General features: G+C 38.8%; 2 protein-coding genes across 8 annotated transcripts; one reads left to right on the plus strand and one right to left on the minus strand.

The window, feature by feature from the left end:
- Nucleotides 1–1,334: 1,334 nt before the first annotated feature.
- On the minus strand, nucleotides 1,335–16,159 carry LOC134345165 (zinc finger protein ZIC 1). Its single transcript, XM_063045394.1, has 5 exons — nucleotides 15,649–16,159; nucleotides 8,090–8,221; nucleotides 4,551–5,529; nucleotides 2,821–2,984; nucleotides 1,335–2,408 (listed from the first exon to the last, which is right to left on the minus strand). Exons 3-5 carry the CDS (start codon nucleotides 5,524–5,526, stop codon nucleotides 2,211–2,213), a joined length of 1,338 nt encoding a protein of 445 aa, XP_062901464.1. The 5' UTR covers nucleotides 5,527–5,529; nucleotides 8,090–8,221; nucleotides 15,649–16,159; the 3' UTR covers nucleotides 1,335–2,210.
- LOC134345164 (zinc finger protein ZIC 4-like) lies at nucleotides 5,991–22,772 on the plus strand. 7 transcript variants are annotated; one of them, XM_063045393.1, is made up of 4 exons: nucleotides 5,991–6,011; nucleotides 14,834–14,891; nucleotides 18,300–18,896; nucleotides 22,026–22,772. In XM_063045393.1, the coding sequence occupies exons 3-4, from the start codon at nucleotides 18,437–18,439 to the stop codon at nucleotides 22,460–22,462; spliced, it is 897 nt and encodes a 298-aa protein (XP_062901463.1). In that variant the 5' UTR covers nucleotides 5,991–6,011; nucleotides 14,834–14,891; nucleotides 18,300–18,436; the 3' UTR covers nucleotides 22,463–22,772. The 7 variants fall into 7 exon arrangements, with proteins under 7 accessions (XP_062901463.1, XP_062901460.1, XP_062901462.1 ...); XM_063045390.1 differs by lacking the exon at nucleotides 5,991–6,011 and adding an exon at nucleotides 8,001–8,134 and having other exon boundaries at nucleotides 14,834–14,907; XM_063045392.1 differs by lacking the exon at nucleotides 5,991–6,011 and adding an exon at nucleotides 8,001–8,134.
- The last annotated feature ends 670 nt before the right edge of the window (nucleotides 22,773–23,442 follow it).

A 23,442-nucleotide genomic window follows, 5' to 3' on the forward strand; every position in this document is an offset into this window, starting at 1 on the left:
TCACATTTCAGAGTATGATTACTAAGCTAATGTTTACGAATCTAATTGCATTTAATGCTACATTACAATTCCTGGAACAGATGAAATTATATTTTTTTGTCTAACCCACCTACTTACCATATAGCACTGGTTCTACCAACCACAATCACTAAAAAAAACAGTTAAACTATCAATCTCATTTCCCGGAAGGTCAGTTTCTGTTGTGTACTCCGTGGACATCACGGGAATTCGTAACTTTAGCTAGCATCATGATTTGTGTTGTCTGTTGATATGTTGTCTGCTTAATGGGGCGGTCATGCAAGCTACAATGAAGAACAAAGCCTAACAGTTCCAACAAGCGTAGCTAAGTTAGTGGAAGCAATATAGCCTGCAAATCTATCAAAGTAAATAGCAAAGGAGACAATCTGATTTAGTGAAACAGGCGTTCGGCTACAGTCATTAAGCATAAGTAATTTAGATTTTTATTTTTTCCTCATTTAGTAATTTGCTATCAGAGTATCATCGAATGGAACGGAATTTTTTAGACTGGATGGGAATTAAATAAGTAAAGACGCATAAAGAAAATCAGATTACATAAAATAAATTGTCTTCTTGTAGATTTAATTTTGCACTAAGTGGTTGGGTTTAGAACCGTTGGTTATAATTCACTGTAAAGAACATAAATTAAGAATGATTTCAATTAATGCCAGCTATTAACGATTATAATCGCAAAGATATGAAGCTACAAAGGCCTTACTTAATTGTGAAAACACATGCATTCACCTTTGAAAAAAGTTTGAGAAATCTGTCATTATTGAATATTTAAAAGGTGTTTGTAATTATTATTGATATATTTTAAATACAGTGTTTTTTTAAAAAAAAATTTGCAACGTTGGTGGAAATATTTATCTACGTATTCCCAGAAACAACTGCGACCAAAAAAAGACACATTATTCTTTCGCTAATTTCCTGTGAAGTCAGGCGGTTGTTACTACATCACGCAACAAATAATATCTTGCGCCAATATTTATGTCGAATTGGGGTATTCTTTTATTGCCTCTAATAGTTTATGGCCCCGAAAGCAAGTATGGTAATGTTATTTCAAAATATTTTAAAATAGTGGTCCAAAACCTTGATTTCAAAAATTTAGGCATGAATATTAATTAAGTGATTTCAAGTGATCAGAGGGGGTGTTTTCATCCATCATTTTATCTCAAAATGCACTTTTGTTAGCGTTTAACAGAAAAGATTCCAGAAAATATCTTCCGATTACCCCATGTTTCCTCGATTGTTTTATTCTGTGACATGCAATATTTTGCCGAATGAATAAAAATTCTGAATGCAGCGCATTGGATTTTGGAATCTTTAATATTGTACGAAATGTTATGGAACAGTTTGTAAACTAGGTTTTACATACGAATGCATTTTTCATAAATATCGAATATCTGTAACACGTAATACCGGTAATTTACGTACATGCGGATAAATATGGAGATTGGGAATATATACATAAATTTATCGCAACTGCGAAGGCAATGGACAGATAAATTTCTTATTTTGCTTTAATATCAAGTCTTACATAAAACAAAGTTACATTTTAACACGAAGTTTCAAGCTTGCACTACGATATTTTTGACATAACAAGCAACACTTTGAACACTTCACTACTCTGACTGGACTTTGGGACGAAAGGTTTGCACTGGATACAAAAAGCACATTAATAACAATAGTATCTGCTAACTTTCTGACGCTCAGTTGAGACAAATACAAAGTAATTCACATTTTGGTACACATCGACTATAGTAACTTTTTGCCATCCATAAACAAATAATTGCATTTTTCCAACCGTCGCCCAGATATGCAAATACCACGTTGACAAATCCCCTGTGATATGTCTATGTACAGGAATCAAACATTAGACTCTTAAACTAGTAATTCTATATTTACAAAAAGGAAAGGAAAAAAGGCTGCTGCCATAGAACACATGCAATTTCAGAGCTTTATCAGATCGTTCTTTAAATCTAGCACTTGGCAATGGCTAGAAAATAGCATCGTCCTACATGCATTTTAAAGATTCGCTACTAAACCTTTGAAAGGTTTTGGTTTCTTCCTTTATTTTTCCTTTCGACGTCTATTGGCAGCTTTTTTTTGTCTTTGATTCCTCGCGATCGTAACTTTGGAGTCTTTTTTGAAAAGTTTTGTAATTTTTTTGTATTTTTATGTAGGTTTACTTAAACGTACCATTCGTTAAAGTTCGATGAAAGCGTGCTGTGGTTGGATGTGTGGTGAACTGCAGAAGATGTCGGGGACATTGAACTGTTGGTCTGGTTTTCTGTGGAGGGCGACACGATGGTAGGGGGTGTTGAGGATTCGTAGCCAGAACTTGCCGCAGGAGAAGGCTGTGACCCTTGGGAGGATGCTTCGTGGACCTACAAAAACCATCCACCATATAAAAAAAATGCCTTATAAACAACTATAGAGTTTTGTGTGAGGGTTTTCCATTAAACACGTAAAATGTATTTCCATATAATATATCGCTTAACATTTTGAGGCCTTTTCGAATTATTTATTTCAATAATGTTGTATTCACCAAAAGTTGCTATGTAAACAAATAAAGCAAAAATATCTGATAGATTTTTCATAACTGTAGGCGATATTTAAATTTGACCTATGAAAGAATAAAATATATTCACTATGCAAGGTTATAAAATGGATATTGCTCCATAATTTAATCTTCACCGAGCTGTCAGATATTCGAAATGACTATTCTGTTTCCTAATACCCCCAGAATATTGTATTTATTAAATACTTTGCAATGCAAATTGCGTATTTTTTAATTACCTTCATGTGTTTTCGTAGAGAGCTGGGATGAGTGTAGGACTTGTCGCACATTTTGCAGAGGTACGGCTTGTCAGAAGTGTGCACGTGCATGTGCTTTTTGCGATCGCTGCTGTTAGCAAAACGCCTGTCGCACCCTTCGAACTCACATTTGAATGGCTTCTCGCCTATCAACGATGACAATTTTTATTAATACCATTTTAGTTCTTTGGAAATTCATTATTTACATATATATTGTATATGCTATATTGTGTGGAGGGGTGTGTGGGTGTTTATGACTGAGTAAGTACGTGTGTATACATAAAAAAAAGTACTAAACTTATTTTTAAAAAAACAAAGAAAAGCAGCCATCATGAAAACAAATACGTATTTTTGGATCACCCTCCCTCACGAATTTACAACTATGCTTCTGAAATCCTAAATAACTGCGACATGTTTAGATTATGTCCCAATCCTCTGGGCTTGAAAATTTATGAAAGATGAATAACACTGATTAATAATGTTGATCATTTACTTCATTTATATTATCGACAGTGACTAGTTACAAGACGCTGCAGCTGCCGTAGCGGCCTTATATGCATATATACATGCTTATTGTTTTTGTTTTAAATTGCAACAATACCTCGAATAAAGTTGAAAATACCTGCCAGACTATTTTTAGGATTCTAATTCTTATTTAAAACACTGACTCTCCCTGATACAAGCATAGCTTCTCTGACAGACTGAAGCAGCCTTTGTAACGCAAATGCTGAAATAGCATTTTAAACAGACAACGGAAATGATTATTTGCTAATTCTATTTACATTTTCGCTTTAATTAAACCGTTTCCAATTCTGTTTATTTAAAATAAGAGTTAGTGGACATCTCATGCAGTGAAGTGAATTGTTGTTAAGTGCCCCTGGAGGTTTTACAGTCGAGAAAGTGTTAAATCTCGACTTTACTAAATCTTTACAACTACCTAACCATTATGTGCCATTAACATCGACATTGCTGTCGAGTGCATTTGCTTTCACAAACGCACATTGTGAACTACCGGTAAGTTTCAACAGGATTATAAACTCTGGAAAATGTATGTGTGTAAGGTGGGCACATATTATACCCGTATGGATTCGGACGCGCGCTCATACACATACACAAACACGCACATAATATTTACGCGCAAATATATTTACATGAGTGGAACGTCTGTATCTACGAAAGTTGATTTCGCAGATTTTGTACATCCACTTACAAACATGCATATATAGAGAAAAAATTATCAATGAAAAAGCCAAACTAGGGGGAGTGAAAGCACAAGTATATGCTCTTTTGGTTGTGAATTTGTAACGAAACTAAGCAACCGTGGCTATTCTACTGTTTAGATAAAAAAATAAGAATCGCTGATAATTTAATTGAAAATAAACCCGACCACGACATATATTAGGTTAATTGAATCTCTTTGAAATTTTGATTTTTTTAAAAGAGTAACATTTGATATCGCAGAACCGCGGTAAATATATATTTTCTTGTATTTTACAGAACAGCAAACATAACAAGGAGCATCAAGAGTTAAGGAACAGCAAAGTGCTAAACATGTGAATTTTATTCTGATATACATAATTATTTGCACATGTATTCATAAAACTGTTACCGAATAAACGAGTGACTGATTAAACGAGTTAAAAGATAGAAGCGGTTATAAACATTCCGTAATATTTCATTTCTCCTTGATTTTTTAAATACATTTGCCATACCTGTGTGAGTTCTTTTGTGGATCTTGAGATTTTCTGATCGGGCAAAGACTTTGCCGCAGCCAGGAAAAGGACAGGGAAATGGTTTCTCGCCAGTGTGGACTCTGATGTGATTTACAAGTTTATATTTGGCTTTGAAAGGCTTTCCCTCTCTTGAACACTCTTCCCAGAAGCAGACGTGGTTTGACTGCTCTGGTCCCCCAACGTGTTCCACTGTTACGTGAGTAACCAGTTCGTGCATCGTGCTAAAAGTTTTGTTGCAGGATTTTTTAGGATTCGTCAACTGTTCGGGCTCTATCCATTTACATATCAGTTCTTGCTTAATGGGCTGCCTCATATAACGAAAGAAGGCCCCGGCCCCATGGTGTGCCGCCATGTTCATATTCATGGGACCATAACTGTGTAGCTGGGTCGAAGCGTAGTGGTCCGATCTAGGACTAGTGACCTGGCTGTATTGGTCTGCTCTGCCATACATGTCCCCAGAAAAGCCTAAGCGCATTTGCCCGTTCATTACATGTGCATTGGGAGAAGCGTGAGTCGTCGCCTGTTCGTGAAGCCCCGGGAAGAGTAGATGCCCCGCAGCGTCGGTATGTCCATGGGGTCCCGCAAAACTGCCCGCAGCCGCGGCCGAAGCGAACAGGCTGTGCCCGGCGCTGGCTGCCGCCGCTTCCCCAAAGCCCCGATTGCGAAACAAAAAGTCCCGTGTCGAGTTGAACGCTGCGCTGCTGTACGAACTCACATGGCCGGGGTGATGACCCAGAGCCGCGGCGTAGCCTGGAGCCTGCGACGTGAAGGCAGTTTGACCCGATGCGAGATCGTGAGTGCTGGGGCTGATTTTAAAAGCACCCATCCCGTCAGCGAAAGGATTTATCCCCAGTCCCACTTCTCGGTCGTTGACATCGCCTGTTGAGTGATGTCGGGATGATCCGAAGGTAGTCACTCCTAGAGTAGGATATTGAGGTCCAGCGTCCAGAAGCATCGTCTGGCGATGGAAGTAGAGAAGAAATAATAATATATATAAAAGCAAGCTACAAACAATTCACAACGAAACTTGCTTAATATGAAATAGTCTCTGAGTCTGTTTGGAGGACTTGCAAAAACTCCTTATTTTTTCTCTCTTCTCTCTCTTCAGCGTGTGGGAATTTGCTGAAGATATTTTCCCCCTCTGCAAACGCAAATCATGCAATATTGTCTTTTGCGGTTTATCTTCCTGGGGAGAAACTTTCACCTCATCAGCCGGGCGGTGAGCTCGAGAATGATAGCGGCAATCATTCCTGCAGATAAATGAATTGAAAAGACAACACCATCCCCTTGATGAATGGGAGTTGGGGGAGGAGTCACGTGGCGCTTGGCGTCTGTGCCTATTGGCCAGGTTGGCGCTGCCCCGTTGTGCCCTGGCGCCAATCAACGGCTCGTGGCGCACATCCCGCCTCCTGATTGGCTCACTCGCCTCATCAATCCCAGGTATTGTGCGCGCGTGACAGTCGCTCCTGATAAATTATTGCCGTCCAGATTTTCTTTCTTTTTCTCTCCTCTCTTTTTTCATATATATAATATGGAAAGAGGAGGAGGGAAAGGGGGTGGGAGAGGGAACAGAAGAAAACTCTTGTCTTCTTCGACTTCACAATTCAGTCACCCCTTGTCAGACTGTTTGAAATTCGTTAATGTGCCACAACTCCAGACTAGAAAAAAAAGCGGGCGGCTTCCTTTGTTGTTCAGTAGCTTTTTGATCGCCGATGAAAATTCACTTACCCAGATGAGTGAGCAAAAAGAGAAAGAACACTCTATTGAATTGGGTTAGAAAAATGCATATGTTTGGATTCAGTACAAACATACAACACTTGGTTGTTTTCGAGACGAAACCCTTGATTAACCTGTCTTTCCACAAGTAAAAGGCGATTGAAAATATCTTGCTTGGGCCTTTTTTTTTACTATGGTGGCAATGAATTGCTCTATACATATCTATAGGTCCTCAAACAATTGCAGAATAGCTGCAATTTCTCCCATTTATATATCTAAAAACCGGTGCTCTTTTGATTTGATTACGGACAATGAAAGAGAAACTTGTTTATGAACATCGTCAGCGAAGCAAAATATAGCTTCTTTCCACATCATCTTTTAGTTTGCACTGTTCCATCCGCTGCCCAAATTTGTTAAAGTCCATTTACTGTGTCCCTGTAAAGTAATTTAATTATTTACGTGAGGCCAGCGGTTTGCATATTCATTAAGTCTAATTACATTCTAGTAATAGAAACGTAAAAAGCCAACAAAGAATCGGAATCGTTCAATTTACCTTTTGTTCGCCACTTCAATGAACTTCCATGAAGCTAAACCTCTGCGTTAAAGTCTTATTTTACGACAAAAAAAATCTTACCGCATCCTTCAACAATTGTCTCCGTTAGTAAACCATCACTTTGGAAGGACACTGGTCTCAAATAGTTGTCTTGTTTCCTGCAGACTGCCCCCTTTCCAATTCAGCCTGTGGTTACCTAATTTACAGGAACTCTCTTACTTACTTACTTTTCAAACAAATGCCCTTTTAAAGGGTTCTCTATTAAAGTACAACAGGTTAACTGCGATTTTTTTTTTTGCCCGAAGGTATTGGTGTAGGCGAATGCCGGACATTGAATTGACTGCTTTAAGATGTTGCTCGGCAGCGAAGTTCTAGATATATTTTACAGCAGCGCTGTTGCTCAAGAAAGCAAGTTTATCATTACATAGTAGGAGCCTAACGACAATGTTCACACGAAGAGCTTTTAGCAGAAACAAATTAAAATGCAAGCTTCCTGGTCTCCCAATTTGCAGTTTTTTTGAGGTTCTGTGCTTACTTTGCCGAAAGCGGCCGGTTTTGATATTGAGGAGAGCACTAACATATTGTTTTAGGCACTTTAATGGTCCAAGAATTGTTCTTATGCGGGGATACAATTTGTGATTAATTGTAGACTATTCTAACGCGATGGGTCCCATACTTGTGCATAAATAGATTTTTTTCTACTTTAGTTGTACTCTGGGTATCCTACATTCTGAAGATTTAAATGGAACATAATATTGTCTTGCTGGGTGATTACAATAGCTAACCTCATAGCATTACTTTAAGTGATGCAATATACTGAAAACATTGATATTAAAATCACAGCAGTCTAGAAGCAGAGGCTGAAGCAATTTGATTCAAAAAGATTTACTGCTCATTGAGTGTGCAAATTCTAAAGGGACATTTTAAGAGTATGAAAAGTAAACGTTTCCCACAGCATTATCTTTAGACTACCTCTCCCAATATACAAAGAAGGACTGATTTTAAAAGTTGAAGGATGGTAGAAGTTATCAAGTGGGATTTGCGGCGTTCTCCGCAGGAAACGCAGGCTGCTTGAGTTCAAAGCCGCATGCACCGACGTGACATATAAGCCATTAAAATATCATCCTGACGGCTCATTTCTGCTTCATCATACATTCCCTAACTGCTTCCAGAAACCTTGAAAAGGCGAAATGAAGAATGACTACCTAGTTATCGCTACAAAGTAGATTTTTTTTTAAACTTCAGTTACCTGAATTAAATGATCGAAGACATCTTCTTCAACAGGTGGAGGACGGTAAGAGAGGCACGTGTATTCAAGTGACTTATACTAAACGACTCCTGACCCCTGAATTTCCATCATCTTTCATGTAAATGCAATTGACTAAAAAGAGAATAGAGATATCAGTCAGATTTTTGTTTCCTCAGAATAGCCCTTGTCAGGGGCCATCATGTTCTAATAAAAGCAAAACTAGGTGCGAGTGGCTTTGAATTATGCATTTCCATTCGAAAGCACTTGTGTGTACCGATATTATCCCTCGGATTGTTTTCGGTCGATGGATAGCAAAGCATTTGGTTCTTCTATGAAGGGAGGAGCGGGGGTGGAGGGACATTTGCCTGGAGGCTGATGTACTAGTTTACAAAAGATATTGTTTTTACTTGATTTAAAATTCAAGTATTTCCCTAAATTGAATTTAAAATTTAAATTTGATTTATAATTTGAAGTTAATATTTCAATCGTTTATTTGTGGCAAATGTATATTAACCGTTCTTCTCCTTAAAATATAGCTTTGCTTGTGCACACACTCGCAACTAGAAGTGTTTTGTGTCCTAATGGATGTTCTAGTATAGTGGGAGCTCTTCAAAAATTGCGCCGAGCAGTGCGTGCCGTTTATTAGCTTTCTCTTGTAAGCAAGCGCCTTAGAATTCTGACATAATGAACTGATGTTTGTTTCTTTTCTTCCTCTGAGCAAATATTGCAATTATTGGAATGACTTTTAAATGAATTCAAAAGTTAATTTGAATGTTTCTGGTGCCGAATTTCCTTGTGTTGACAGTTCTCTTTGATTCTGTGTGCTATCGCTTCGTTTATTATACTTATCTCTATTAAAACCGATTCGAATGAACTTAGTCAGTTGGCTTCTGCGCGCGAGGATGGCTCTGAAGTCGCCGACTTTTGAAATACCATATCGTTTGACCCCTGACCCGTGACCGACCACATGTGCCAAAGCCGCACAATGCCACATAATGCATACCTTCGAAAATATTAGCTGTCCTGGAACTAAATAATTGAAGTAGAAAACAACTGTTCAAGATGTAGTTGCTCCATATTTAAAAGAGCAACCGGAATTCACATACAATTTTGAATATTATCACACGACCACAAGGTACATACATACAAGTAGAAGTGACAGGATTTCGGTAGTGGGTACTTCAATGTGCTTTGCTTGGAAAAAAAATTACGATGCAACCGGAAATATGTTCGACTTGGATACTGGCTCGAAAGTAAAAACTCGTGAAAGCAAAGTTAATTTTCATTCTGGTATTCTGGAGATTTCCGGGCAAAATCCAGTATCAGATTATTTCAAACTGCGGTTTAAAATGTACCCAAAACATGGAATTTGAACAGATTTATTATGCTTTCGATTAGACAACTCAGTATTGAATTCAAGCTGCAGATTACTTTGAATTAAAATTTCAACCATCTGAGGTTTGCCTGAGAAAGTTCAGGGGCGGGAGCCAGAACTTTTGAAGGTCACCCTTGCTTTTACCCATTATGCGCCTGCCTGCTTTCAGATCTGTGCATCATATCACCGTTACAGATGCAAATTGTATATTGGGTGATTGGTTCATATCGCGTTATTTCCACATTCTAGAATTATTTCCAGTATATTTACCATTACATATGAATTTCGCATTACAATATTTAAAGAATATTTTATTTTTAGCCAACATAAACAAGTCGCGGGACTGGGTTTTTAAAAAAAGGGTTTTTTTTGTCTCTGGTTATATTTTCTTTTTTACTTAAAGTAGTCTTCCTCTATGAATAACTTAAAGGGGGGCCCGAAGTCTCAAAAACTGAACATCTGTGGATCAAGGGAAGGGCGAGTTTTGTATCTTTGAACGTTGAAAGAAAGCCTAACTTTAAAACTAGGTCTGCTTTTCTGACAAAGATATTTCGTCGGAGCGGGAAAATCACCTTAGTACACGACAGGGCGCAAAATGCTTCAAAGTTGCACCTGAAAATTCATCAGAATGTTGGGATTAGAAGTGGATGAAAGGGTGGACTAATTAGAAGGAGGCTGTTAAAGATTATTCAACCCAAGGTTATCAACACTGACGATAAATTCAAGAATGACACAATATTACATCCATGAGTTGATTAAAATATGCGTGGCAAATAATGCATTAGAACAAAATGCATAAAGAAAAATACCTTAAATCATAGTGGAGTAACTAACATGCTATGCCTACTCTGACTGTTTATTGATCTATAATTTATTTTAGAAAAGTAGATGTTTTATACAATATGCATCTTTTAAAAATAGCCAGATGAATTCACCCGTATTCAAGACAAAGGGTTGTTGCATTTTATCTGACATGATATTTACTGCAACTGTATGTTAGCATTCTTGCAGCTATAAAAACTGGATGAAGAAATTGATGCGGAAGCTATCAGTCAGTTGTGCGTTATATATTTCTGATATTGTCCACTGTATGAATATCTGTATCCCTAATTACACGGCTTATACTTTTAAACTCCCCTTCATTGCTGGGGCTTGGATTCTGCGCAGTTATTTATCTATTTGGTTATCTATATGTTTACAACATTACAACAAAAATCTACCATTGCACCTTCTTAAAAATCATAGTTGTGCAACATCCCCCAGTTGCTGTTCGCGCTGTCTTAGAATAAAATGCACACTTTTACAAAATGACATTCACTGCAAAATGTGACGTTGCATTAAGTATTCCGCCGGTCAGTTTATTTTTTTACTGGTACACTTACACGCGTCCATACACACATACACAGATACACATCCATAAACACGTGCACCTACACTGAGAAGGAGAGAAAAAGAACACTGACATACACGCACAATTTATGTTTCGAAGATAAGTTCTTCATCTATCCTAGTTACATTTTACTTCCCTTGAATTGAGGTGCTTTACTGCGAACTGTGACTTGCTAGACCCTGGATCATCTTTAGCATTGTTTAACCCAGGAAGAATTCCGAACATAATCAGTCCCAGGACCGGCCGGACATTCAACATAATGGAATTTCTAACTTGCATTTTAATAATACCACTCAAACGACTCAAAATGCAGGCTCGCAAATTGAAAATTGCATTCTTCGTGGAACTCAAATTCGCTTAACTACATTCGAAAGCATATTATACACTAAATGAGGATTTTTTAAAAGTATGGTAGTTACCTCAGTCTCAATTAAGCACTTCGAATATACGAAGTTGTGATTTGTTCGTTTGATAAGTTGTTGAAAAAATATATTATCTTCAAAATATATATCTGTCTATCTATTTATCTGTCTATTTAACTGTGGCTATCTGTCTATTTACCTCTATACCCATTCATCTACCAACCTAACCACTCTGTCTCGCTCTCTCTATATGTATGTATATGTATGTGTGTGTGTATATATATATATGTGTGTGTGTGTGTGTGTGTGTGTGTGTGTGTGTATTATATATTTGCAAAGACAATGGGATCTCCATTAGCATTGTTTCCGACCTCCAGTCTGAACCGTGGTCATTTACATTTTTTATGTGGTCACCTACTGTACAAATTAGTGACAGTGCATCCTGCAAGCAGCTGTTTGCTGTAGATCAACGTATTCTGCCTGGAAGTACCAGAATTAATATTTGACGACCATCGTATTGTAACAACAACCTTCGACCCAGTGTGCTTGAAGGCCATATTATTGTATGACACTTGCAGTATTTTATTTATTTAGCGACGATTTGAGCATAATGTTATTTGGATGGATGTTTTAGATCAGGATAGGAGTGAAGCGTTGATCTTGGTAAATTTTTATCCTCGCATAGATCAGGGTTACAAGTGTCTACGTAGAAGTGTTCAGTCATAATCATAGCTCTCCGATTCATTTCAGAAAATCTTTCCAGTATCACAACTATTTAATAATGGTTGGTACGCAAGTTAGTTGAAAACTTTGTGGGGTTAGTGTCACCAAGACTAGTTTTCCTTTAAGTGAATAGTTAGCTGTAATTCGGCAAAAACTGCAAAGTGTCGATCCTTTCTTCATAATTGTTCCGTGTTTGCAATAAAATACAAGGCACCTCTTGTAGACACATAGTCACAGTTAAAGACACAAGGACATTTTTCACGCAACTTCAAAATAAGACAATGTTTTAAATTTGCAGAATTCATAAATAGCGTTGCTCTAAATTTAGTTTGATTGTGGAATATAATTCGCAAACATAATACTTAGATTAGCTGCAGAAATGCAAAGTCGAAATTAGGCGTGGGAAGAGTAATAGGGCACTTGGTCAGAAAAAACATTCTACGAAGATACAATCGTATACGTAATGGTACAAGTTCTCCATTTTTTTTTCTAGCTTGTTTCCTTAGCTATTTAGCTCCAGTCATACGCTAGTTTTGAGATATAGACTCCGATGGCTGTCGCCGCGGTCAGCGCAGCAGGTAAATGAACTAATCACGTGTATCTGTTTCCGACGATGAAAAGTGTGTTGGATTCTCTCAATATCGTATTTAATTTAGTCTTTTTATATGTAGTGTGTTTATATTCTGGCTATATTAAAAGTGCAACTGGTGATCCTAACTCTAATTAGAGCTGTATACAGAGCTCCCATTTTTCTCTTCCACAGTGATAACCTGTTCTCACATCCCAGCTTCACTGGATGGGGAGAAAGTAAAGCTTCATTTGAAACAAATGCTCCCTTCCGTCTACCAACTCATAGCTGTAGAAAGCGACTATGCTGCCTCGAGTCTAGCCTTTTATTCCTTCAATTGTTATAAGAAATGCATGCTAGTACATCAAAGTTAAATTTTAAATCTGACTTCTGCAGAATTACATGTGTGAAAGTCAGATATGATGTTGATACTAACATATTGCTCAGACAAAACCAAACAATGCTATCAATTGGTGCTGCTTGAAGATTACTTTCAACAATATAATTAGCCAGACGAAAGTCTAACACTTATTGGTGCATGAAATTAATATCGTCAGTTACGAGGGGAGGGGCCTGTATGTAGCATCCTATATAGGCCAAGTACAGAATAAACATCTCATTTTTAAACGCAGCAAAGGTAAAAAGTAACCCTGTTTTCGGTACCTTAAAGTGCACCACACTGGTGTTACTAATTATCCGCGATGAATTTATCATTCACTACGTTATAGTTACGACTTTCTTTCATCTGGAATGTTATCCTTGTTTTGTTTAATATATACAGTTTGGATATTTTGCACATAAAAGATGCCACTCGACTTTTAATTCTTAGTCAAGCTTACTTAATTAAATATTTGCAATTGTATCTTGGCAAGATAGAATAACACTAAATTCTAGCGCCATATATTACTACCGTAAATCACTCACAGCTTGAGTATGCGGAGTCGATCTTAACAATTAGATAAAGTAACCCATATTATTTTCCTTTTTACAATGTTGTTATGGATTTCATGTTCCTCGACTTTAAGTTTTGTGGGGGGGGGAGGGGGATGATTTAATAGGGAAATCATTGCCCTTTCCCAGAAATGCAATTGGTTCATTGTGTTTGTTGACATGAATCAGTATATCCTTAGATTAGACCTTATGATTTAACCTGCAAACATGCACAAACTCACATACTTGCAAGCAGCCAAATTAAACTGTAGTAAAAATGAAGTATATCCATACTCATTACGCTTAACGTTCAGTGAGTGGGTCGAAAGAAACGAGTATAACGCATGGAATCTTGGGAACCTAAATAACGAGATTTCCAGCTCCTTTTCAGATAGAATTTGTGATCAAAAATTAATAATAAAAAGCTTGCATCGAAATAACGGCAAGATTGAGCTGTGTTTAAAAAAAGGTTTTCTCTAACTCAGTTCTATTCCAACACGTTCCTCGAAAAAAATTGCAAGGGAATAATTTGGAATTTGCACTGCTCAGTTGTTGTTTAACTAAAGTTGAGTACCATGCCTAGTTATTGCTTTCATTGCATTTTTTTTTGCTGTGTTTCATATTACACAAAGGTATAATCGAAGTTCCTTGGCATCTCAGTTGGATTTCCTTCGTGTTGATCCTGGAGTCTACAAACCTGGAATTCTGTAATAATTTCCTGTTTATAATGGGATACAGACAACTGTGAACTGCCCACCATAAGAGAGATATAAAATATATCTTGAATTATTCTGTGATATTTTAATCACATAGAAATAATCCGTAGATTGAACTAAGAGTAATATGTTCATTTCTAGATTATTTGGGACAAAATTTCCATTTTCTTCCAGCAAAGCAAGCAGTTTGTTAACGTTTTAACTCTTTCCAAATAAAGCAAGTGATTGTGTGAAAGGATCAGTCACATACAATGAAGAAATGAATTGGTGAATCAACTCAACCTTATGTTTAGGTATGAGTGTAAGTATTATCGTACCCTACAGATTCTACGCTTAACATACAGCTCAAACCGCTTCGTCTAGCTGAAATACATTTACATTGAAGTCTCAGTAACGTGAACGCAGCATTTCCAGAATATTTCTTTTACTTAAAAACCTATAGTAATGAAATATTCTCCCTTTTCACTCTTTTTAATTTCAAAAACATGAAACGATATTGTAAAATTAGTGGTCCACGATATTTTATCTGTAATGTTTCATGTGTATGTGGAATACCATTCCCACAATCACAAAATGTAAATATTATTTTACAGTCGCGTTTACTTTATGTTCCCTTTATATTTACGTTTACAAAAACATTTATATAGTGAAACGTGCATAAGATTTGTGTTCTCTTCTAGGGACTGTCAGTTTCTACTGAAAAATTGCTCGGAAGACAGCAGACAGACCGGGACTAAGGTGGGGGCTTGATCAGGTAATGCAGAAGCACATGTACAAATCCCATTTTAAGCCGGCAGTGTGAAGCCCCGAGGCTGAAGTATAAATGTGTCAGCATTCACAGATCTACTCTACATCCTCCTCTGCTACACGTTAGAGGGTCGGGTGATTTAAAAAAAACACAGAAATAAATGTATAGATTATTAGCTCGGGTTGTGATTCCGCGTGGTAGTCCGAGGGACTCGAAATATGGTAGATGCAAATAATACTGAAAATGCCAGCTTGTTAACGTGCTTGCTGTTTTTGAAGGGAAAACATACACCGTAGTGCAAGTATTATTGTATTAGATATCCAAAATCTTTTAATACCTAAACATGAAATTACTATTAGACGGTGAGTATAAGCTAATGACATTTTTTACTACATTGTCTCAATGGCCCGTCTTAGGCTCTGAAGGTTAGTGTTTACAAATTGAGCGAACCTTTCATTATAGTCAACATACATGCTATGACTGAAGAGAAATGTTTGAACAACTGAGTGATCTTTTCCACCCACCGCCATGGCCATATCCCTCCCCCACGTGTTCTCATCTGATCATACTTTTTAACCATTTTTTTTCTTTCTTGTTTCTCTGGATACATACCCCGCACGTATAATATTGCTCGCGCTTTTCGCCTCCTTATTTCTCTCCCAGCTTAAATGTAATTCTCTCCCCCCAGTAACCCCCGCCCCCATAAATTCCCACATTATAACTCCCACCTCCCTTTGAAAAACCTACCTTTTTTCTCTCTCTCTCTCTTGCACTGTAGGTCTGCTGTGTGCTAGGCTGTAGGCTTCAAGCCCTGCCGCAGATCAGTTTAGGACGACGGCCTAAATCCACCGATATCGCGGCGCTAGGTTTCCGTTCCCCTTTATTACCTTTGATGAATAATCTGAGGAGCCACAACGTACATGTTTCAATTAGTAGCCTGTCTTGTCACCCTACTCTTCTCACAATAAAAATAGTCTAAGCTACTTTTTTACGTAGATGGCAGACGTATGTACTCAGAGAGACTTAACCGGACGATCTCTACTGAGAGCAAGTTACAGATGCAGACATAAGACTGTATGTTGGGGGAGGGATTGTGACCAGCATTGCGTTCGGGTATTAGAAGAAAAATATGAAATCGTAAGGCTGTTATAAAGAGCAGGTTTCTGCATAAAAGTCTCTCATTCGTGTGTGCCCGTAGAAAGACACGAGCAAACTGCAATTTATCATCGCGTTATCTTTCTCCGTGTCTCCCGTAACACACGAGAGTTTACTTTCATTTCCACCGTAAGCGGCGCGAGTTTCCTATTTGCAGATTAGGCGCTGAGTACAGATTCTCGAAGAATGGTCTGGGATCGCCTTCGCAAGCTGTGTTTTGGAATTGGAAACACACGTTTTTGTTTTAAAACGAAACACGTTTGCATCCATGTGATGTAGGCGGTAATTCAAATCGCTTGACAATCTGTAGAAAAACAGTACCGAGGTAAAAAAAAATGCAAAGTCTAAGAAAATAAAAGTATTTCCCACAAATCTTTCCCCTCCCCCACCCCACCTTCAAGTCCGATCCAACATCCACCACGAAAACCCAAACTTCCCTGGACTCCTAGCTTACTGAATTACCAAGCCGGGACTGCGGGCAAGAGAACTCAATAAGTTATTACATGCTGAGAAAGTTTCATACTCAGTCCCGGGAAGAAAAAAAAGTTAACAGATGCCTCTGACTGGGAATCTCTTTGATCGTCTGTGCCGCTAAGAACACCAGCCGTCTGATTTTGTCAAAAAAACATAACACGCCTGGAAGTCTGCTAGTGTCAGGAAAGATAAAAAATCACTAACTAATTTCCGGCCGGAGTATAGCAGGCCATAACCTCATTTCAGTTTAATGCCGAACTTGCTTTCTTGCCCGCAAAAACTAAATTCTTGCATAAGCCGCAGGATCTGTTGTGGCTAAATAAAGCGGTGTGCGGGACCCGGTGTTTGATGTTGCTAAGCAGATTCTGGTTTTTGACTGGCTCAGGGAAGGGATAAACTTTCCTACACTTCTAACTGTATACTTATTCGTGAAACAAACACCAGTGTAACACCTCATAAATGTTTAAATCCTGCCACAACACATCATCCCGGCCTTCTTTACCTTATTAATCCCTCCGAAATCAGAGTGGATCTGCATTCATAATCAGCGCATATAATTTAATTTCATAGTTGAAAATACGTTATAAACACCAGAACTGTTAAATGCTGCACACATTTGTGAATGATCAAAACATAGAAAGGGGCTAACGCCAAATATTTGGACTTTATATTTTTAAATAATCTCCCGCTCAGATAAACTTTTAAAGATCTCCGATTTTGTTACTTAAGCTATAGTAGTTTAGAACAACGAAGAGTTTCAGATTTTTCTACTAAAATTAATATGTTGCAAGAAAGTAGAAAAAAATCCCACGCCCTTCAGCCAGTGATTTTTCCATGTTCCCTTCACCCCACACCACCCCCTCCCCTTATCCATTGCCAATCCCTTACTCTATTCCCCCACTCGCTCACCCCCCCCTCCCCACACCATCGAACACCGGCTGAGTGTAATACGCATGTGCCCCGTCTGGGGTCCGTAACTGGCACTGTCAATCATTGGGAACTGACCAATGAGATCGCTTGTTGCTCGCGGAGCTCGACGGGCTGCAAAGCTGTTCATGAATCTCAATTCAGTTTCTCAATGCGTCCTGCTGCTGCTATCCGTCTGCACTCTCTACACCGAATGACTTTCCACGTTGGCAAAGGGCGAGTTTCTAAAGTTCGGTAACTTTTGAAAAAAAAAGTTTATTTTATTATTTTCCTGCAGTCAGGCATTATAAGCATGGACGCTTTGGGGAGCCCGATGGTGGATCCATCATTCGCCAAACGAAACCCAGCGCTGAGATTAGTAGACTTGGCAGGAGCTCACCACCATCCCCATCATCACCATCCCCCTCAGAGCATGACAGGCTTCCCGGGGTTCAGCGGCCATCCCCACTCAATGGCACACACGCACCCTGGGGAGAGTAGTGGAGAACCCCGCCTGGGGCCGAGTCCATTCGGGCCTGAACACATGGGGCACCCTGCAGCCGCTGCGGCACTTAAACTCAGCCCTTCCCATCCCCACCACCATCACCACCATCATCATCACCATCATATGGCAGGCCACGCTGAGGTTGTCTCCAATCCAACGGCAGCTTTTGGCCCAGCGCAGGCGGCAGCAGCAGTCAGTTACTCGGTCTCGCACTCCCACACCAGCTACACTGCCCAGGCTATCACGGCAGGTAGAGACTTTCTCATCCGCAGAGACCTGACATCCTCAGTCATGCCTGGGCTCACAGATCAATATCCTGGCACAAGTTCTCACCACGGAATGTTTGTATCAACAACAGGTAGCTATCCCGGACACCATGGTCACCCCGAGGCTGGAAGCCACTCTCTATTCCCTGGACTGCATGATCAGCCTCCCCATGCAGCCCCAACTGGACACCATCTGAACGGACAGTTAAGACTGGGGCTACCTGGAGACATGTACGCCAGGTCTGAGCACTACAGCCAAGTGGCAAGTTCCAGGAGTGATCCTTTTGCTTCTTCCCCTCTACATAGCTACGGTGGCATGAACTTAGCTGCCCACCACGGTCCAGGTGCTTTCTTTCGCTACATGAGGCAACCTATCAAGCAGGAGCTGATCTGCAAGTGGACTGAACCGGACCCTGTCACTAAAAAGCCATGCTCAAAAACTTTTAGCACGATGCACGAACTTGTTACTCACGTAACAGTGGAACACGTTGGGGGACCAGAGCAGTCGAACCATATCTGCTTCTGGGAAGAGTGTCCAAGAGAGGGAAAGCCTTTCAAAGCCAAATATAAACTTGTAAATCACATCAGAGTCCACACTGGCGAGAAACCATTTCCCTGCCCATTTCCTGGCTGCGGCAAAGTCTTTGCCCGATCAGAAAATCTCAAGATCCACAAGAGAACGCACACAGGTCAGTACATTTAAAGGATTGTTGTTTCGTATTTATTTTATTTTCGGTATCCGGAAATTAACAAAATAATGAAATATATGTTCGATTTATGACCAGTGGGATTTGAATACAAACGCAAAATGAAGCTGCTCTTTATGTGTCTTGGAAGATAGCCTAATTTTTAAAGCACTTATATAAATCACCGAGCTCTGAGAACTTCGTAATTTCGTGGATAATAGATAATTTAAACTGTTTTTATTGTAAATAGCCTTAAAGTTGCAAATTATGAAGCTGTCCTACTTCATTTTTTTCCTAAAATTAAAAATCACTAAGTTTCTTTCTGTCAGACTCAGTTAAAAGGCTTTTTTTTGGACAAAGCATGCCCCCCTAATATCTATGGACGTTATGATATTAGGGTAGATCTAAGGGAGAACTTTTGCAAATAATTTACAATTATGAAAGAAAATATATTGTTATTTTTCAGGAACCCCGAAACATAAAGGGACTAATTTAAATATGTTTAATTTTCAATTTAACATTATCCACTAGTTCGGAAGTGTAGGTCTTACCATCTCTAACGATCATTGTTTATAAATCGAAACATGCTATTAGCTCAACAGTAAGTAAAGCAAGCGTTCAGGCCTAGCTTTCGGAGGAAAAATGCCTTTTGCAGAACCATTTGTGAAACTTGGACATGTGTCAAAAACATCTGCTAGCCCCACTTAGCCGCAAGTAAATTACATAGATCGAAGCTTATTCCAAGCTGCTTTTGAACTTCCCAGGATAAACTACAAGTAATGAAGCTGGAAGTAAAATTTTCACACTCTCTAGGACAGCTTCTATTAATTGGTTTTACAGCAGCAGTTCGATACGTCGCTGACACGTTTTGTGTACTGCAGTCTGCTTGAGCGCGGCCTTGCTCGAGTGCAAAAAATTAATGTACACCCACGAAATCCAATCCTACCCCCCCTCACCATCTCACCACCGGTCCCCATCGCCGATCATCCCATACTCTCCACCCCCACCCTTACCCAACACCCGGTATCCCTTAAACGCCTCACATATTTCAGTGCTATAATCTATTCGGTGGAAGCAAAACATGTTTATTGGTCGGTTTTGAATCCCTGTATAGTTGGCGGAAGGGAGAATGGGGGAGGGGCAGGGGACGAGGGCGCGAGGGGAGGGGGTGTGGGGGATGGTGAATGTTTGGGGTGGTGAAAGAGAGAGGGATTCTCCGTGAAATCAATAGACACAATTTAACCCGAGGCACTCATCTGCACTGAAACTTCTATTCGCCCCGTCATCATGAAACGTGGGTTAGTGTTTTTCCCAATCGATCGAAGTGCACTTCCAGCGTACTTCGGATCAAGAAGTGGTTCGTGACATTTTTTTCAAGAAGAAGAATCTTGGGTAGATATTAAATTCAAAATGCATTTTCCCCTATACAATGTAAATGAATCTGCACAGATGGCGTCGTAAATTGCTGCACGTGGGATATAAAAAATAAAATTCATGAAGCATTGTCACAAAATATGTAAAATAGATACTTCAGAAATATATTAAGCAATTGTGTTATTCCACCCCACACTTCTAAATCGTGGAGTATATGGCACTTGTAAATGCTTGCTATGCTCCTGGTGCAGGGCAGGCGCGCTGCCTGTGCGTATCTGACACTTGATAGCATTGTATTGTGCTTGCCTAAACAAACTTTCCCAGCACTTCATCGACTTCAGCTCAGCAGTTCAGAGTGTTGAGCACTTAATTTACAAGAGCTTTTCATTCGACCGTCCGTATTTCTAGTAATTTAAAATAATATAGGAACCAATAGAAGAGCTGAATGCTTTGTAGCGCTGGATGTATGCACATTCCCATATTTCAGTTAAATAGCATTCTCCATATGTTGCAATTAATCACTGTAATTATGATAAATATTGCATTTCTCTTCCAGTTTAAAATTGAAAACACTATTGTTACTAAATTCTTAAATAAAAAATAGCAAGTATAGTAATTCTATTAACAAAGTAATTATCTTGTAAAATATTCATGCCGTTTGATTGGCTTCAGTCCTTTATAGGCAGGTTTTATTGAATTGAAATCCCGTCCCTTTTACATTATTTATTTCAACAAGCATGAAAAGATCGCCTCTGGGTAAACAGGGACATCAGTATTTTTGTCACCTCACTTATAAAATATTACCATATAAAGTTTAAATCCGGAATTAAACATGGATATCAAAATAATTTATTAGAACCACAAACAGCTTGTAGAGTTATCACCAGGTAGCCATCTTTTCCTAAGTTATCTAATGCAAAGTTCGGGCAGGCATTTAACACTTTTTTGCATGTATGTATCAGCCAAGGCTAAGCTAGCTGGTGAACTGACAGTTAACAAGGATTGGCCGCAGTTAATCTTACATTACTCACTCTTTTATACACAGCATTAATAGTAAAGAAGGAGAAATGTGTAGCCAGGAGGAGCTTGGAACTCTCGGGAATTGTCAGAGCAGACTTCATTCTCGTAGTGTCGGACGCTCCAGACACGGCACAATAACAGTGTTTATGCGTCTGGGCTTCCCCATGGGCCCACTAACTTACTACTAGCTTGTACTACACTAATATCGTTGATTGGCCGCCTCAACCTGGCAAGTGAAGGTCAAATTATTCTAACGGCTTTCTGAACGTTTGGCTAATTACGGTGTAATGTTAAATCGACATTTTGAGAGTTCGCGGGAGAGAACTCTGTTGCAAAGCACGTAGATTTACGCTGTGGCCACCGCTTTTTATATTTACTGCACATACAACTCTGTATTAGTCTAAGATTTAATGATATTGAAATGTTTTATTAAAATAATTGCCAGTATAATTTTGTGCCGTTCCCCGCCTTTGCTACGTCAAGCATTTATTGTAAATCACAAGGAGAATGCCTAAATGATGGCTAGCAGCCAGAATAAACTATACTCCAATCTACAAGAACGTGACTGCAATATATCATTATAATATATCAAGTAGTAATTTTAATATTTATTAAAACACGCTTTGGTGAGTAATGTGTACTTTTAATAGCGGTAGATACCACTTTAGCGTCAGTAATGAAACAAAAATACCTTAACGTTTGTGACTCATCACTCTGCCCTTTGTGGTTTCCTTTTAGGTGAAAAACCCTTTAAATGCGAATTTGAAGGCTGTGACAGACGTTTTGCTAACAGCAGCGACAGAAAAAAGCACTCTCATGTGCATACAAGTGACAAGCCCTATAACTGCAAAGTAAGAGGTTGTGATAAATCGTACACGCACCCCAGCTCCCTTCGTAAGCACATGAAGGTCCACTGCAAATCTCCTCCTCCAAGCTCGGGTTATGAATCCTCCACCCCTTCGCTGGTATCTCCTTCTTCGGACTCAGGTCGGGACCCCCCAGCTCCAGCTTCCCAGCTAGACCCCATCACGTCTTCCCACGCAGCTAACCTGAGCGAATGGTATGTGTGTCAGAGCACGGGAGCAAGCAGTATCCCAACTCCTCCAAGCAATTCATCATCACCTGGACCAGGAGAACATTCTTACAGAAACTCTGATCCCAGAACTATTCTATAACAAGAAACAGGACTATTTGGACATGAACTCACATAAGAAATCTCAACTAAAGTTCTGTTCATTCGATGTTTGCAACCCATACTTACCGCAAAATTTGACTTGAAATACTTGAGTTTCTGGAGGCCCAGCGCCTAAGTAATGTGAAAATGATGTAATGCACTGGCATACACCAACTGATGCAGACATGTATTAAAGAGGAAGTATCCTTTATATGTATCTGTGTGTATGTATATATATGTGCGTGTATGTATGTATGTATATACACACACACACACACACACACACACACACACACACACATATATATATATATATATATATATATATATATATATATATATATAATCTTACATAAGTTGAAATCAATAGTCAGGAGTAACGCACCTTTAGCTGCAAGGTATTTTCGATCTCTTTCAAGTGCCCCCATCCCAACTTTATCCCTTCCTCGTCCTACTAGCTTAAAGGATTGTTTTCATAAGGCCAGATACTTTCCAATGTTTCTTTGAGATTTTCCTACTTATTAGGAAAAAAGAAACAAACTGTGATAACGTTTTGTCAAGGGACTCTTATTACGTTGCCGTTTGAAAGACAGGAAAGCGTTAGAAGACACACCTGATGTGAATAGTAATGTACACAAGTCTTTGTAGGTCAAAACAAGATGGATACTGTCTGTTTAAAAGCCTGTCTAATCTTTAAACGTTTTTACAAACATCTTCGTATTAGACATTTTACAGAATATGCCTGTAAATCATATAAATATTGGTATTGATATGCACCGTAAGTCTGTGTTAAGTAATTCGTCTTGTTTTCTTGTTTGTTTTTCTTGCCATAATTTATTTAAAATGTTACAATTAAAAAAACATTTTGTATCAATGAACCAAAGTGTTTTATCACAGGGCAGTTAGATAGTGTATATTTCTTTCTTAGAATATTTTAAATCATTAGTGTGTGTTCTGTAAATTATAGTGTTTTATAAATGG

Source organism: Mobula hypostoma, chromosome 4 (assembly GCF_963921235.1).
Source record: "Mobula hypostoma chromosome 4, sMobHyp1.1, whole genome shotgun sequence".
NCBI lineage: Eukaryota > Metazoa > Chordata > Chondrichthyes > Myliobatiformes > Myliobatidae > Mobula > Mobula hypostoma.